This window comes from Thamnophis sirtalis, unplaced genomic scaffold (genome assembly GCF_051295495.1).
Source record: "Thamnophis sirtalis isolate CommonGarterSnake01/CBP01778 unplaced genomic scaffold, rThaSir2_p1.2 scaffold_13, whole genome shotgun sequence".
In the NCBI taxonomy this organism is placed as follows: Eukaryota; Metazoa; Chordata; class Lepidosauria; order Squamata; family Natricidae; genus Thamnophis; species Thamnophis sirtalis.
Window position 1 is genome coordinate 6,223,850 of NW_028261393.1, and position 18,209 is coordinate 6,242,058.

At 42.4% G+C, this 18,209-nt stretch overlaps 2 protein-coding genes across 2 annotated transcripts in view; both read left to right on the forward strand.

Annotated features, from left to right (window-relative positions):
• LOC148042928 (adenosine receptor A2a-like) overlaps positions 1-256 on the forward strand; it is an 869-nt gene extending 613 nt beyond the window's left edge. Inside the window, exon 1 of the mRNA XM_087727076.1 lies at positions 1-256. This exon is cut by the window's left edge and continues 613 nt beyond it. Within this exon, the coding sequence (XP_087583202.1) occupies positions 1-256 (256 nt within the window).
• A 6,677-nt stretch (positions 257-6,933) lies between these two features.
• On the forward strand, positions 6,934-17,789 carry RPS19 (ribosomal protein S19). The gene is made up of 6 exons (XM_087727286.1): positions 6,934-7,060; positions 8,707-8,777; positions 10,361-10,461; positions 13,407-13,590; positions 14,461-14,515; positions 17,725-17,789. The coding sequence occupies exons 2-6, from the start codon at positions 8,707-8,709 to the stop codon at positions 17,749-17,751; spliced, it is 438 nt and encodes a 145-aa protein (XP_087583412.1). The 5' UTR covers positions 6,934-7,060; the 3' UTR covers positions 17,752-17,789.
• Positions 17,790-18,209: the final 420 nt, after the last annotated feature.

Here is an 18,209-nt window from a genome sequence, read left to right on the forward strand (position 1 = left end):
GCATATGATCTACTGCATCCAGCTGCTGTGTCCCAGCTGTGAACAGTACGAGTCTCTGGAACATCTGGCGGTGTTGCTCTCGCACCTGAACTCTTTGGCCAACCCGCTGGTCTATGCTTTGAGGAAGAGAAACTTAGGACTGGCCCTCCGGTCTGTGTTCCTCTGTCGAGTCTTGCGCTGGCCTTCCATGAAGACCTGCTGTGGTCCTAGTCCCAAAATCCATCCTCAGGCGGAAGTGGGAAAGCATCCTTCTTAAATGACTCTTCATGTATGAACAGACAACTTGGTTCTACGGTGAAACAAGAAGAGAGTTACTGGAAGACCCTGGAGAGGTCCAGACCTAGCTGCCGAAACAGATAAAACAAAGCTAATTTGGTCGAGTGGTGGCCTAGAAACCAGGAGACTATGAGTTCTAGTCCTGCCTTAGGCATCAAAGCTGGCTGGGTGACTTTGGGCCAATTATCAGGAGACTGTAAATTCTAATCCTGACTTAGGCATACAGCCCCATTGAATGACTTTGGGCCAATCATCAGGAGACTGTGAGTTCTAGTCCCACCTTAGGAATGAAAGTCCCATTGGACAATTTTGAGCCAATCACCAGGAGACTGTGAGTTCTAGTCCCACCTTAGGAATGAAAGTCCCATTGGACGATTTTGGGCCAATCATCAGGAGACTGTGAGTTATAGTCCCACCTTAGGAATGAAAGTCCCATTGGATGATTTTGGGCCAATCATCAGGAGACTGTGAGTTATAGTCCCACCTTAGGAATGAGGTGACTTGTGCCAACACTCCCGAATTGGCCCTTGTTCCTTAACTGTTCCCTTCTCCTGGCAGCTCTGTGCATGCGCACATCGGGAACGGGCTCCAGCTGTTCTTCTGCCCCACTGCTCTCCAATTCCGAAGGCAGCTGATATCTGTCAGACAGCCCAGGCCGCATCTCTGCTTCCAACGCAGAGCCCTCATCAGAGCCTTCCCCGGACTCCCAGACTGGCCCATGTTCCTCCCCAACCTCCTCGCTGTCTGAGTCTGCCACTAGATCCGCTGGCCACTGACGGGCCAGAACAATCAGAATCTTTTTTCAATCTACAATTGGAGCCCGCCATACCACAAAGGGCAAATGTGAAATAGCGGGAGGACGAAATAATTAAATCCATTCTGGTTTCCCCCATCCTTGTTCTCATTCACTGGCAGCATCTGATGGGAACAGAGAAACTCAGCGCATAATGCTCAACTCCAATTTGTCTTACAACGAATTGCTGAGCAGAAACAAGGACGGGGATGTACAACAGCCTAAAATATTTGCAGCGCTCTACGATAATTGAAAAGAGACAAATCAGCAATCCCTGTGAAAGCCCAATTAAGCCTGAAAAATATTTATTTGTTTCATTCATTAGAAGCAATTACATTGACCAATTAACTAAATGAAAACAAATAACAATAAGGTACATCAAATCCAAATCATTTTTGCTTATACGGTATAATATCTCTTAACCGTTGGTAGCCAGATGAATTCTGACCTTATTTCTTTAGCGGGTTAAGCTATAAATTATGTTAAATGTGTGGTCGCTGTAGCTAGCAGATAGACCCATTGGAATAATACAAATATTGCCTGTTCTTCTCTGGAAAAAAAAGGGGAGATTTATAAGCAATAGATCAATCTAGTTCTGATTAAATTTTTGTTTCGAAAGTCTTGCTCTCTGCCTCTTGACCCTAGGATGGCCTTATCCAGCAAAAGAGGTCATGGTAAGTGATTGGTTCTCCTCCTAATTCCTAGGGAAGCAAGTTCAGGTAGTCCTCAACTTATGACCGATTGCGGAATGACTGACCGAAGTTACAACAAACCCCCCAAAAGTTAATTACAACCCACTATTGAAATTTGAATAGCTGGTTCTTCCACACACCCGATGGTCATATGCAGGGGTAGGATTGAAAAATGTTAGCGACCGGTTCTCTGCCCATTTGCTGGGTAGGCATGACCATGGGGGCATAGCCTAGGCTGTTTTCGCCCTTCCCAGGCTCCGGAGGCTTTCCTTGAGCCTCCGGGAGGGTGAGAACGGCCTCCCCAGCCTTCAGAGGCCCTCTGGAGGCCGAAACAGGCCTGTCGGTAGGCTCATTTTTCGCCCTCCCAGAGCCTCTGCGCGGGCCCTGCATGTATCTCACATCCAAAACAGGCTGCTTGGGGACTCCTGGAAAGGGAGGGATGGGCCAGGATAGCAATAGCAATAGCAGTTAGACTTATATACCGCTTCATAGGGCTTTCAGCCCCCTCTTAAGCGGTTTACAGAGTCAGTATATTGCCCCCAACAACAATCCGGGTCTTCATTTTACCCACCTCGGAAGGATGGAAGGCTGAGTCAACCCTGAGCCGGTGAGATTTGAACAGCCGAACTGCAGAACTGCAGTCAGCTGAAGTAGCCTGCAGTGCTGCATTTAACCACTGCGCCACCTCGGCTCTTATACTGGATCAGCCAGTCCTTGCAACTAGCGGTTTGGTGAACCAGATAAAAATTAACGTCCGGTTCGCCCGAACCGGTTGGAAACGGCTGAATCCCATCCTGTCACATGACTGTATTTGGGGTATGTATGTCCCCCCTTTGAGTTGTTCACCGCCCTGAGTCCCTCCCGGAGAAGGGTGGCATACAAATAAACTAAATCTGAAATCTGAAATCTGTATGGCCATTTGCGGTGTCCCGTGGTCATTTGACTATGATTTATAATATATTTTTTTCCAGAAACTGGAGTTTAGCTCCCCATAGTGACCAATGGGTTTGCTTAACAATTGTGGCCTTCGCTTAACGATCAGGGCATTCGCGTCAACTTGTTGACTGAATGACAGTGACAAAAAGTGTAAAATTGGGCACAAGCACAATGATGACTCACTCACTTAATGATTGTCACAACTTAGGACTACAACTTCGGGCTCAATTACGGTTGTAATTCGAGGCCAACTTGTAAATGGAGCAACCGCAAAAAACGAAGAGAATGTACATTGCTCGAAATTTGAGATTTGAAATTTGAGATTGAGATTTGTTTTATTTATATGCCGCCCTTTTCCGGGAGGGACTCAGGGCGGCAAACAACTCAAAGGGGGGAAAGGGAACATAGAACACAATACAAGTAGTTAAAATAGCCAAGAATCACACAACCACACAGGTCGAGAGGGGAGGGGAACTCGTCAACCCCAGGCCTGCCGGCACAGCCAGGTTTTGACGGCTTTCCGGAAGGCCTGGAGAGAGGTGAGGGTCCGAATCTCTGCGGGAAGATTCCTGAAATTGACAACAATTAGCCAGTGGAACAGTTTGCCTTCAGAAGTTATGGGTGCTCCAACGCTGGAGGTTTTGAAGAAAAGATTGGACAGCCACTTGTTTGTAATGATATGAATCCTGCTCGACCAATGGGTTGGACTAGAAGATCTCCAAGGTCCCTTCTGTTATTCGGTTAGTCTGAATAGCCCCGAGGCTGATGCCCATTGATGCTAGCTCCGAATAAGCTAATGAGGACAAAATAGTCCCACTTTTCTAACAGGGCAGAAAAGATAATTCGGCTACCCCTCCTTTACTCATTTCTATCTGTGTGCTTTGTCTGCTTCTGGATGTCGTCAGCTGAATGCATTAGACCGAGGCCCACTTAAGACGGCAACAGGAAAATCACTTCCACCCACAAGGCAATTATTGAAAACGAGGGAGTTGAACTGCACAAAGCTATTGAATATTGCGACATTAAGGCACATAATGGACATCAGTGAATGTCGATAAGCTCATTATTTAAACAAAGGTGGTAGCTTGGCCCCTATTTTTAAACCCTTAAATAAAGAGATGAAATTGATTTGGTTTAAAATTCAGGGCAATAAATCTTATTGTTATCTCGGGGAGGTAAAAAGGAAGGGAGGGAGGGAGGAAAGAAGGAAGGAAAGAAGGAAGGAAAGAAGGAAGGAAGGGGAAATTAGCGCCAGAAAACGTGGGTTTGAGTTATTGATCTCTGGTTCTTAAAATGCTCGGGATACCCAACAACTTTCATTCTACAGATAATTTACCTCCAGGGTTCTTGGCTTGTGATGTTCTTCTCCCTATTAACTTTCTGCCAACAGAGGCTGTGTGCCCACCCCCAGGGCTAACTAGCCAGCGTAAATCAATAATGGAACTTCAGCTGGCAAGATTTGCCTATTGATTTCCATCTGTTGCAGCCATCCTTAATAAAGCTGGTTCCAGGCAGTTGCTAGGAAAAGCCATCAATCCTCGGTACTTCCATTTCAGCTTCAATAGCGTGGCCGCAGGTAATTCATGGGGCCTTTTAGAATACTCAAAACACTCCAATTTCTAACTTTCCAATCTTGGAACAGGGTATTTACATATGAAGGGGCCGCTTCCTCCAAGATCTTCTGCTTCAGCACTGCAGGCTACTGCTAGATCAGCAGTTCAGCGGTTCAAATCTCACCGGCTCAGGGTTGACTCAGCCTTCCATCCTTCCGAGGTGGGTAAAATGAGGACCCAGATTGTTGGGGGCAATATGCTGACTCTCTGTAAACCGCTTAGAGAGGCCTGAAAGGCCTATGAAGCGGTATATAAGTCTACTGCTATTGCTATTGCTTCGTAAAACAGCCCAAATGTGGCTCTCAGCCTCTCTCCACCCCGCTCAAGTTAATATCCACTGCACTGTTCAGCCACCAACGCCTACTTTCATGTGTTCAGGTAGTCCTCAGCTTATGACAATTCATTTGGTGACTGTTCATACAACAGCACTGAAAAAGAGTGTCTTCAGTTACAACCTTTGCAGCATCCCCATGATTGTGTGACCCAAATTCAGATGCTTGGCAACTGGTTCATACTTATGACCGTTACTGTGTTCCCAAGGTCACACGAGCAGCTTTTGAGACCTTCTGACGAGCCAAGTCAATGGGGAAAACCCCTTGGAGAGATTGAAAATGGCAATGTCCTCGGGAGGCTGTAGCCTTCACAAATGCATGTTGGTTGCTAAGTGTGCGAATGTTAAGTCATGTGATGCATAATGCTAGAATGGTGATAATTCACATCTTTCAGTGTCATCATAAACTTCAGTCGTTAAAAGAATGGATGTAAGGGTTCTATGAAATACAGACTACCTGTATTTCATAGAACCCTTAGAAGAAAGCATGACACTCCATGGTTTAGGCGGGGTCAGATTTCACGCCCAAAGGCATGGCATTTGAATCATAATCCTCTGCCCTCCCCAATCTGTAGCTTAAGGCAAGGGTCTCTCTCTGAACCATGGATGATCTGGCCAAGTTTTGAATCGACATCCTCATTCCCCAAATATTGGTAGTGTAAGAACATTAGGGACACAGTTGATCAGTGGCTAAGACTCTGAGCTTGTTGATCAGAAAGGTCAGCAGTTCGGCGGTTCGAATCCCTAGCGCCACACAATGGAGTGAGCTCCCGTTATTTGTCCCAGCTTCTGACAACCTAGCAGTTCGGAAGCACGTAAAAATGCAAGTAGAAAAATAGGAGCCACCTTTGGTGGGAAGGGAACAGCATTCTGTGCCCCTTCGGTGTTTAGTCATGCCGGCCACAGAGACGTCTTCAGACAGTGCTACCTCTTTGACTTTGAAATGGAGATGAGAGTACAACTAGCACAGATGTGCAAGGAGAACTTTTATCTTTTAAGAAAATCTTTTCTTGCACCAATTGTACTTTGGCAGTTTCAAAGAGAAATACTATTAATTTTTTTTAAATTAAGCAATCAGGAACTTGGGGAGATCTTTAATATTTATTACAGAACTTCAGCAATAAGAGACACCACTGCTTAGAAAAGGAAGATCAAGGGAATGCCAACGCAGTTAACAAACAGAATCAAGAAACTTATTATAGAATACTGTATATACTCAAGTATAAGCCTAGTTTTTCAGCCCACTTTTTGAGCTGAAAAAAGCCGCCTCGGCTTATACTCGAGTCAGTGAAAAATTTGCCCAAAATGGAGGAGAAAAAGGGGCGGGGCCATGCCGCTGGGTGACGCTCGTGAATGGCCCAGCGCTCCTGAGTTTCCCCTCCCTCTGTGTCAGTTTGCCGTGCAGCGTGCACAGCACCATCCCCCCTCCTCACGTTCTAATGTAATGCAGGGCTATCTTACGATTTCCCTTCCTCCCCCTCCTGCCGCTCTGCAACGATGTCCCACCTCCTCCTTGTTATGGCAAGCAGCCACATAGCGATGTCCCACCTCCTCTGGTACAGTGATCCAATGATAGGAATCACTGTGCCGTGTGTCATAGGAGGCGGGACATCATCATCACAGCGGGACATCAGCATCATGAGGTGAGTGAAGTATTTCATTGAATACACCGGTATTGTGTGATAATAATTTGTTATGCAGAGCAAATTTTTACAATGGCTAATGTATATTTAATGGGCACAGGCAGGCTGTATATGTTATTCAATGGGCAATGGCATTATTGGTATCTATTTTTATTTTTGAAATTTATCGGTAGCTGCTGCATTTCCCACCCTAGGCTTATACTCGAGTCAATAACTTTTCCAGGTTTTTGTGGTAAAATTAGGTGTCTCGGCTTATATTCGGGTCGGCCTATACTCGAGTATATACGGTAGTATAACAGAGTTGGAAGGGACCTTGGAGGTCTTCTAGTCCAACCCCCTGCTTAGGCAGGAAATCCTATATATACCAGATTTGAAGACGTTTCTTCTTTTTAAAGAAGTTTAAAGAAAAAACAAAGGAATTCCAGCTGCCTCCTGAAAAAGCACCTTTGGGACAACCACGAACTGGATGACTGAGAATCTCTATATACCATTTTCGTGATTAGGAAAACAAGAAAAAAAAAGTGAACGACTTCCGCCCTTCGATGGGCGAATTGCCTCCCCAACTTCCGGCTTGGCAAACCGTTCTCGTCGCATGGCTCGGAAATCGCGCGATGCCTTGCCTCTTCCCTCCCTCCGGGTAGCGATTGGGCGAGGTCCAGATCTCGCGAACGACCATTGGTGAAGACAAACCTCGCGACGCCTGGAGCCCTGCGAGGAGCGGGTGGGGAGCCCCGTGCGTTCTTTTTCCTGCCCGGTAGCGCTGAGGCGGCAACACGGTGAGCGAGGTGGCGGCTCGTGGGGAGGCAGGCCGGGAGCCCGGCTGACCCCGGCGGGGCCGAAGACGGGTTCCCTAAGTTTCCTCGGTGCTCTGGCCTAGCCTCCCTTGGCTCTGGCTTGCCGGGCGAGACCAGGCCATGTGGCGGCGTGGGGGGGAAGCGGCTCTCGTGGAATAAGCGGGTGGAAAGGAAGAAAATGTATGCAGGGAGACAAGAATTAAAAAAAGCAACAACCATTCTTCGACTGGATTTATTGTACCTCAATTATAGCTTATTAAAACATACTATATTTTAAAATATAGTATATTTAAAATGTAATACTATATAATATAACAATATATAATATAATGCTATAAAACTGCAGTTACTGTTTCAGCGTAACTGCGAGGAAAATGCATATTCATATTTTTATATATTAGAAAATTTAATACACTCTTTAAAAAAATTGCGAAGCTTAACATCTTAAATTCCATCATTGTTCCTATTGGTTATTACTTTTTTAAAAATATTTTTTTATTTTTACTATATAAAGAAAGAGCAATAGTTTCAAGGTAAACAACGTGTTGGTTATTTCTTTGAAGCATTTGCTTAGAAGAAAAATAATATTTATATCCATTTATAGTAGTATTACATGCCTGGATCCTTTGCTGATCCTTAAAAAGCTGACAAAACAAGGCCCCCTCAATAAACAGAGCTGGTAGGCAGAGGCTGTGAAGACAAAAATTATTATTAAAACCCGATGTTTAAGTGTCTTATAAAGCATCCCCAAGGGATCTGTGAAGTTTATATTTCTGATCAAAAAGTTGTAGAAGAGATACAGAAATTGAAAGTAGAAATTGAGGGATTTGGAGAATCTGTAACAATTACCAACATCATATTTTATAGAATAGGATATAATTCTATTTTTATATATATTTTATTTATTTAGAATTATATTTTTATGGTGCGGTACTTGGCTTTTCTTTGGGAAAGAACAGGATTAGATAGGATTTTTGATAGTGGCGACAATATGATCTATAGAGCAAAGAAAAAAGATCCTGTTCTATACAAATTCTACGGATACTAAATACTGATAGAAGATATTAATACTCAAATATTCTCCATTATTACACATATTAAAACTTACAGTGACCCTTGCCTGTAAGCTCACAGTGTAATAGAAGTCATATAAATAACTGTTCTACTTATTCATTCCAATAATAAGAATTGTAAGATTCAGGATTACAAACAAATATTGCAATCCTTAGTCACCTGTCCAAAATATTTGTCCCTTTTTCTCTGAAGACGGTTGCCTCAAGAGTGGTGTTTCTGGGAAAAGCAAACTTATATTCCTTTTCTGGACCTTAGATGGGACAATATGGATTTCCTCCTGCCATGGAATCTGCTGGCGATGGAGCTGTCTATCTTTGCTTGACTCCTCCAATAGTTATTATCTGTATATTATATTGTTTATTGGGCGTGCTGCCCAATTCCTTAGGAATTGTAATGATAATATTAATAAACAGGTAATAAACAAATGAATAAATATTTTGAAGAGAGGAGTGCTTTCCTGGCCTCTCCGTGGCAGTGGTGGTTCAACTCCCAGAAGTTTGAAACTGATTAATTTTCCTAAATTGGTGAGATTGTGTATTTCCCCCCATCTGCAGATGCCTGGAGTAACTGTAAAAGACGTCAACCAGCAGGAGTTTGTACGGGCCCTTGCAGCCTTTCTCAAAAAGTAAGTTGTGTGAAAAATTAATTAGCACATACAAATTGGACTTTTGATGTAGTGAGTTGTATTTTCCCAAAAGGTAGCACTCTTTTCTGAGTCTATACGAATCTATAAAGCATTCTTGATTAGCATATTTTAATGGTTTTGACGGAAAATAGACTTAAATAAAAGAAAGAAATTTTCTTTGCAGTAGTAATATTTCAGGAAATAAAGGTGGGTGTTTAAAACTACGATTCCTGTAACTCCAGGCAGCAAATGAATAGGGACTTAAAAGGACCATATTATTTTGGTTGCTTTAATAATACGATAAATAGTTTGAAGTATATTTCTTCTCACTGGAATCAGCTTTATTAGTGGTTAAAAGTATACTTCCATGCAACTAATCATGCCAGAATGGAGTTGGTGTGCAAATGCGGATTTGTGTCCCATTAAGATGCTGTGGGGTTTGCACCTGTTATTACCAAATAAATTAGTTTTTATAAATTTGATTTGCTAAACAAAAACATTGTTAAGGGATTGTGTAGGAATGTGTCCAATATGGAAATTTTTCCTCATAACTTCCAACATGACATATCCTTCCCTTTCCTGCTTCTCAACCACATTGCTACTATCCTAAAATGACATATCTTATCGGTCAAAAATTTATTCAGTTCTTTCCCTCTGCTCAGCGGCTACTGTCAGTTCTCACTCAGCACAGCATAGTCTATTTATCTCCTCCCCTTCCTCCAATCTTCCTAGTTCCTCTCTTCCTTGCTTCTCCTTAATTGCCTTTGCTGATGTTCCTGGCATTTTCTTGCCCTTTCTCTCCCATCAGCACCTTTTCCCAGAAACAGTTCATGTTTCAGACTAGAAGCTGAAATTGAGTCGTTTCATTTATGTTTCTGGACCAAACACACATGCTTCATTTAGCTGTTCTATGTGTGGAATATTTCATATTTCATGTGTAGAATAGTTCATGCGCAAACTGTTTTGCTCTGCTCTAATATACCGATAACTGCCTTAAGTACTTTCTGGATAATTACATGGGGTACAAATTGCATATATGTGTGTAAATCAATTGTTTGAGTGTTTAATAAATAGCAGTAAGATTTATAGTTAAACAGGCATTTAAACCAAAGCATCTTCTATTTTTTTTTAAAAAAAATGGGGTACCTAGTGTGCTGATATTGGTTTCAGATCACAAAGCATTGTTTATAACTGGGGTTTGATTGGTGAGAGTGGGCAGGTGCCACACAAGTTGAGTAATATCAAATTTTCAGAAATCCCATCTTAGAACAGGACTATTTTCTTCCAAATACTAATTTGTAGCTTTAGTGGATCTGTGCTTCAGCTATTTTCCCTTTATTTTTATTATTTAATTATTTCATGAATATATTTGGATCAATTTAGTTGCCTAAATTTTAGGACACTTATTGTATCTCTCTGCAGTCCTTTAAAGCAGTCCTCTGCAGTCACTTCCCAGAAAAGAGTTGGCTGCTTGAAAGAGTTATATTGTTGTGTTGGTATCCCATTTGCTTTGAACCACCTTTTTGGAAATGACGAGGAAGCAATTCACAGTCCTCATAACTGATACTTGAATTGTTTTGCAGGTCAGGTAAACTAAAGGTACCTGAATGGGTGGACACAGTCAAACTAGCCAAGCACAAAGAATTGGCTCCATATGATGAAAACTGGTTTTATACCAGAGCTGGTAAGGAGTGAAATAATTTCAGTGCTATGCTAATTGTAATTTTTCTATAATGCGTTCTTTTGGTAAGAGGAGCCAAAATGAATATTGTTTTATTGAAATTACCTCTACCAGGTAGAGGAAATTATCACCAGGTAGATGTTGCAATGTGCTTCTTGTTGGGCAATTCTGGGAGTTGAAGTCCACAAGTCATAAAGTTGCCCACTCTGCATTAGTACCTATGGATGAAAATAAATTCATCCTCCTAAGAAGTTTTCAGTGGGAGCGGAAGGACAGAAGAAGAAGAAATGAAAATAGGCAAACGTATTAAACATTCGTGGCTTAGGTGATTATCATGCAATAACAGGCCATACTGTAATTCGTTTGGTTTTGACTAAGGGTGGTATGCATATTAGGCATTGCAGATTTTAAAAGAAGGTTTGGTTCTTTAGCATTTTGTCTGGACCTGTGGTAGAGAGTACAAAACTCTGTGAGGGAGATGGTTGTTTTCCAAATTTGATAAATAATACTGCCTTTCTTGTTTTGTATATGTGAAATTCCCTGTGTTATGTGGGTGGCTATAAATAGAATCAAAATAAACCATGATTGTGGTCAAAATCATGGCCTACTGCAATTTAATACATCAATTGTCCTATTAAAATGAACCAGTGCTACTCTCAATATTGCCAGGAGAGAGTTGCTGAGGCTATTTGAAGGGCGATGCTCATTTTTGTGTGTTTCAATCTTGATTCCCGATAACTGCCTGGACGAATTCCTGCAATTCTCTGGACAAAATTTTCAGACGTAGTTTGCCATTCTCTCTAAGCCTGAGAGACAGTGTGACTGGCCAAGGTCACTCAGCAGGTTTTGTGCCTAAGACAGGATTAGAACTCGAGATCTCCTGAATTCTAGCCTGGTGCCTTAGTCATTATACCAAACTGGCTTTATAGTGTTAGTTTTTATTCGTGTTAAGCAATAGCAATGATTTTTACACACTGTTGCTAGAGTTAAAGTCTATAGATGATGGGTTTTGAAGAAAATTTGCTGGACAGAATGCTGCAATTCCTACTTTTCTAACCCAGCCCCTGATATCCTTGGAAGTGTCATTTTTGCCTCTGCCTTCTGGTGACACTGCAGGGTTTAAAACAGCTCTTTACTTTGAAAGAAGGGTGTGACTTTTGGCACAATAGACAGTCCTCTATATCTGGGTCTCCAACCGTGGCAACTTTAAGACTTGTGGGCTTCAGTTCTGGAAATTGAAGTCCACAAGTCTTAAAGTTGCCAAGGTTGGAGACCCCTGTTCTCTGTCACAACTGTCCTGTTTAGATCCTGGTCTGTGCGTGTCCTGGGGAGGGACATACAATGAAAAGAACAGAAACCTTTATCATTTCCCCAGGAAATAACCACCAGCAGCACAAGATACACATGAAGTAATGGCTGCAGCTTTACTATAAACTCTATGGTTTGCTAGCAATTGGAGACTTTGCTAATGTTATCAATCAAGGAGATAATTGACTTCTCTGCCCATAATTATAAAGCATTTATATCTTGGGGACCAATCAGAAGCACAGATGCTTTGTGGCCCAGCTCTTCAATATGACGTCTCATTAAAAGCCTCAGTTAATTCTAAAATATCTTTTGTGGCTTGTTTTTCTGTCGGCCCTCTAATCTATTACAAATCGCCGCTTGATGCTTTGGACAATCACCGTCCATGTCGGGTGGGCAGCGCTCCTGGCCAGTATGGAAATCATTTTTTTCCAAACAGGCCTCAAACCCTTTTGCATTTGATTTGCCTGCCTATAAAACAGCGGATGCACGCAACCGCTTGGCTGTCTACCAACAATCTGTTCCGTCTTGGGTTGCCTCCATCTCGCCCTGCCTGCGCAAGATGGCTTCATTCGTGACTTCAGATGGTTGGAGAGCCCTGGAGATGCTCTTCGTGCAGAGCTTGATCTATTATTTCGCAGGGAACTAAAAGGCCCTTCGCGCATCTGTTTGCATTCACAGTAAATGACAGCTAACCAGCATTCTTGGCTTCTTCAAATGGGCCTCTGCTGCGGGAAGAGTTTTGTAGATGCCCTGCAATCCGAACCCTGCTTTCCCCTCTTCCGTGGTTGCTGTCAGGGTGGCTGTTCAGCCTGGTTAACTTGCTCTTGTCAACTAGTGAAATGTAAGGGAGGGGGAAGCAGGTTTCTGACTTGCAGGATTATAGCCTCAGGGTTTCTCCTTTTTGTCTGGGCCTGTGGAGTAGCCTCAAAGGAGAAGGCAGGCGCAGAAAAGCTGCCCGCTGACGAAATAACAGCTACTCTGTTTCTGCAGAACTCCATTCCAGGTGAAAGTGGAGGGTTTTAATGCAGTTTGCTTGTTTGTCTCCGAGCGATGTCGTGCTGACACTTCTTCAGTTGGAGGCGTCATTGGGCTGAGAGCAGTTGAAGGCGCTGGGCTTGTTCATTTTAATTACTTTCATTGGGGCCTTTCATTGAAGGAGAGTAATTTACATGGGCACGCAACATCTTGGCCTCAATTGAAAGTTCTTGTCTTTAGCAGTATGAGAAGATGGGCCTGGCTGTTTTGAAGAGGTTTTGGCATGGCGTGGCTCACGTTAATAGATTGCTCAGGGTCATTTTGGGGGTGGGGAGGAACCCTAAAAAACAAAGAAAAAGGCACTTGCAAACCACTTGAGAACCACCGTACTCACAAACAGCCAAGCTTGATTCTTTCATGGCAGGGATCTCCAATTGTGGCAACTTTTAAGACTTGTGGACTTCAACTGCCAGAACTCTGGGAGTTGAGGTCCACAATTCTTAAAGTTGCCAAGGTTGGAGACCCCTGCTTTAAGGAAGAGGTAAGATACTTCCGAGTCCTACGAAAAGTTTGGAAACGGTTCCGTCTTTCTCTTGCCGGAAGGTTGCGGTTGAAGTGACCAGTTAGAAGAAGTGTCATAAAATGATGGTTTCTTTTGTTTGCAGCATCCACAGCCCGCCATCTTTATCTTCGGGGTGGTGCTGGAGTCGGATCCATGACCAAGATCTATGGGGGGCGCCAGCGCAACGGTGTGATGCCCAGTCACTTCAGCCGGGGTTCCAAAAGTGTTGCCAGGAGGGTGCTCCAGGCTTTGGAAGGGCTCAAAATGGTGGAGAAGGACCAGGATGGGTGAGTTCCTACCAGATGCGGAGAACGTGGAAGCCTAAGGAAATACACAGGTGTTGTAGCAGGCTCACAAAAGCACAATTGTGGACAACACATTGGATACCATCTGTGGGAATCTGTTTATAAAGACCATACTGGAAGCTCTGTGTTCAGAGGCAGTGTGACTTGGAATATATATTGCTAGACAGTTATATAAGTCTTTTGTCTCTGTGGCCTACATGAGAACTTCCAAAGATTGTCCAAACAATATTAGAATATTATGGCCAAGTCCAGCAACATCCTTCCCTATGACATGAGTATGTTTTCCTGTGTAGTAGAATGTCTTATTGGATACTGATACTATTGCATTGCCTGTGTGGGTATCTTTGGACAATGGTGCTTCATTCAAATAGGCTCCATCTTAATGAAGAGGGGGAAAGATAGCTGTGGGATTCTATGGTACTTCTGTATTGTTGAATTGTAGCTTCCTATGTTCTTCAGTGGCTAGCATTGCTGAAGGTTACAATTAAGCAACATCTACATGTCCCACATTTTCCCCAAGTAGTGTTAAAGCCTTGGGAAACTTCCAGAAATTCATACAGGTGATGTGAAAAAACAGTACTCCTTGAATGATTTTAATTTAGGGTTGCACGGAAAGGGCCATGCGAAGACAAATAGCATGTTTTACACACACACAAAAAACTTCATGAGATAATACACCAGCTTCAAGATGTTCTTAGAGGATGTGGGATGCAAGACCACATGTGTTGAATCACATCTTCTCTTTTGAATTGAGAACTTTGCACTGCTACATTGCTTGTAACTGAAATGAGGAATGATCAGTGAGTAATTTAATTTTAGAAGAGGCTGATCTTTCTCACTGGTTTCTTTCAGGGGTCGCAAGCTTACTCCTCAGGGACAGAGGGACCTGGACAGGATTGCTGGACAGGTAAAATCTACACTTGCATAAGGAGAAATTTGACAAGGGGGTTTACTGCATCAGACCATTAATGCTAGAACTTTCTTGCCCCTTAATGCAGATTCAGAAGTGGCAACGGCTTTCTTGTGGCATTTCAAATGGCCATCCGGAAATTTAAACTAGCCATTTTTCCTTTCTCCCTCCTTAAAATCACAAATAGCCTAATCATTCATGGACAGACTGTATAAAAGATATCTATTCTTTGCAGAGAATGGACTTGATGGCGCATTCTCATTAACGACAATTATGCATTGATCGTATTCTACAAATGACTTCATTATGTAAATAATGTGAATTGTCATGGGTGAATACTCTCCAATTTAAGGGGCATTCATTAATAAAGCATGCCTCCCGTTAATCTTTTAAAATGAGTTTTCACTTATATTAGAAGTACTGTTAGGTTAAATCAGTTGCGTTCGATGCGGTAAATTTTAACTTAGGAAATCCTGCATTTAGGAACAGGTATTGGGAGATTGTTTTTAAAAAGCGAGGGGGGGAAATGGACACACAAAAAACAGCAAAGAGAAAAAGCGCAAAAAACAACACAATTAGAATTGCATGAAGGCTCCTGATACATGTGCCCATCTGTAAATTGTTACATTGCACTGTTGGTAGAGGATGGCCATGTTCCATTGTAATCACCCATACATAAATCTGTTGTCTTAAAGCAACTCATTCATATGTTGCAAGAAACATCAAGTTCAGTCCTTTAAAGCAGTGGTCTCCAACCTTGGCAACTTTAAGACCTGTGGACTTCAACTCACAGAGTTCCTCAGCCAGCTTTGCTGGCTGAGGAACTCTGTGAGTTGAAGTCCACAGGTCTTAAAGTTGCCAAGGTTGGAGACCACTGCTTTAAATAACAGGCAGTGGGTCTGGTTTAATGAAAAGAAGGACTAGGGGGTGACATGATAGTGTTCCAATGTCTGTCAGGCTGTCACAAAGAAGAGGGGACCAATCTATTCTCCAAAGCACCTGAGGGCAGGACAAGAAGAAGATGGAAACTAATTAAAGAGAGAAGCAACTTAGAACCAAGGAGAAATTTCCTGACAGTGAGAACAATTAATCAGTGGAACAGCTTGCCTCCAGAGGTTGTGAATGCTGCAAAACTGGAGGCTTTTAAGTGATTGGACAACCACTTGTCTGAAATGATACAAAATTTCCTGCTTGAGCAGAGGGTTGGACTAGAAGACCTCCAAGGTCCCTCCCAACTCTGTTCTTACTCTGTTATTGTGATGATCTAATGTAAACTTGATCATTACATACATGCACCTAACACAGATACATAAAAGTTTCAGATTTTGGATCATGACAAAAAATTGCTTTTAACCCTTGACCTGTTTTCTTCCTCTTCCCTTACCGCAACACTACACTCTTTTGTATATTGCAGGATGGGGTGAAACAGATCCCTGTACTTTTGATTTAGATGAGGCAGGAGAAGAGGAAGAATTCTCGAAATTAACCTTGTTACATTTTCTCATTCACCTTGATTTAAAGCAGGGACTTCAGCTACTTGAGTATTCATCAGGTTTTGGGGTATATACATTCTATATCCACCAAAGATATATATTCCATCAGATAGGATGACTGGAACTCACAGGAAGTAAAAAAATCAATAACCCTTGAAAGGCAGCAGATTGCCTCCCCCCCACCCCCCCAAGGAAACATCTTTACTTCCTAAAGAATTGGACAGCCTTGCTTTTAAAGCTTTGCCAGCAAAAGCAAAATAGATAATAAATGAGAGTTGGAATCAGCAACTTGCAGGAGTATTTCCGAGCAGCCTTTTTGCTGGGGCCTAAATGAACCCCTGAAGACCCCACTCTATGAATCTCATTAGGAAGAGCTGCATATTGCATCACCGTTTTGCTCTTAAAACTTGTGCTTGATCATTTACACACACCCCATAAAGCTGTCTTTAACAGCCCCATCGCCGTTCAACAAAATACTGAGGTGATTGCCTGTTAACCAGCTCTGTGTACTGTACAACGTACTGTTGGCGAGTTTATTTCTTAACAAATTATTCCCTTTACGATTGCACGGAGCCCGTCCAACAAAAACCAGAATCGAGGTCGTGCATCTCTCGCGCTTAACAGGTTTTTCTCACTGCTAACCGTTGAGATGAAATGTGAATCCAGTCAAACATCTTGGCGCTTTCTTGATCACTCCTGAAAATACCTATAGCAGCCCATTAAAATAAAATCTATTGTGCGTTCCTTTAGTGGACATGGTAAATACGCATTTGCAGGAAAGAAAAGATGCTGATGCGTCATAAGAAAGCTTGCCTTCTCTCCAGTAAGAAGTAGCATAAAATTTCACAAGTGACTCCAAGGTTGACATGAGACCAACGTCAAGTAAATAACACCCCAATCGTGGAATTGCCAAACAAATCAGTGGTAAACAGCTCAACCAAAGAACCTTTAAGGCCAAACCCATCAACACTGGCAGGGCAAGCCACTAGAATTTAACAGATTAACAGAGTTGGAAGGGACCTTGCAGGTCATCTAGCCCAACCCCCTGCCCAAGCAGGAGTCCCCACATCTGCCTCTATCTAGGATCAAACTCACAATCTCCTGATTGTGAGGTGAGAGCTTCACCTTTAGGCCACAGCAGCAGGTTGTATATAAACAGAGACCAAACCCCACTCCTTACTAGCACTGATGATGTTACCTAGTTTGGGTAATGAAACGCCTGCAATGAAACAGCTAAGCTCAGAGAGCACCAAGGACCCCCTTCCAACACAAAGCCGGGATTTAGTTCAAATTCTTGCTTTGAAATAGGTGTCAGTTCAGTCAAATATGTAACCAGTGTGCATAGTTAGACTCTTCCCCCCCCCCCCCTCTCTTGATAAATTGTGTTGGATGCTTGGTGGGTGATGACTATGAGTTAAGGTGGTGTTAGCCTGTGACAGGACATTTTTCTATTTTCCCAGCAGTAAATTGCCTGAAATGCAGTGTTTGTGACCTTTTTGTCGAACTCTTAATCAAAAGGAAGGAGACAGAAAAACCAGATTGGAATTAAAGCATTCATGCTATATAGGTGGATGGTATTTGAATTAAGGTGGTGTTCTTAGCGGTGGAAATGGGCCTTTGAATACTGGGGAGTTGTGCACGTATTTTTATATTTGTTCATAAATCATTTGAATATGTAAATACATTTAGAATAGCTTTTTTCTCCTTTCCTAGGTGGCAGCTGCGAACAAGAAACATTAAAATGGAGTTCAGTTCAATAAAGTTCTTTATTTACTGAAGCTGCGTGGTTTTTTTGTTTTTTTGCGAAAGACTATCCTCATCCCTTACTAGCCCTATCATTTTTTATATAATTAAGGTGTAATTATAACTATTCACATATTTGTTTGGCACCAGAAGGAAAAGAAACTTCGAATTCAGACTATATGTTGTTAGCTATGAATCCTCTGTATTTACACAAACAATTGTAGCTTTTTTTATGTGAGCGTTTTAGTGCTCTTTTTAAAATAATTGCCTCCTTGGTAACCTGTGAGCTGAGTACACTTCTGTGCCACAATCTTTAATTGGTAGATTAACAGATAAATGGTTTGCCAGGCGGTCTTAACTGGAGAGGGCAAAATCTAATTGAAACTCTCTGGCTTAAAAAATTTCTGTTTTTTTAAGGGCTACTTTCAGAAAGGCCTGGGAAATAAAGCTAGTCT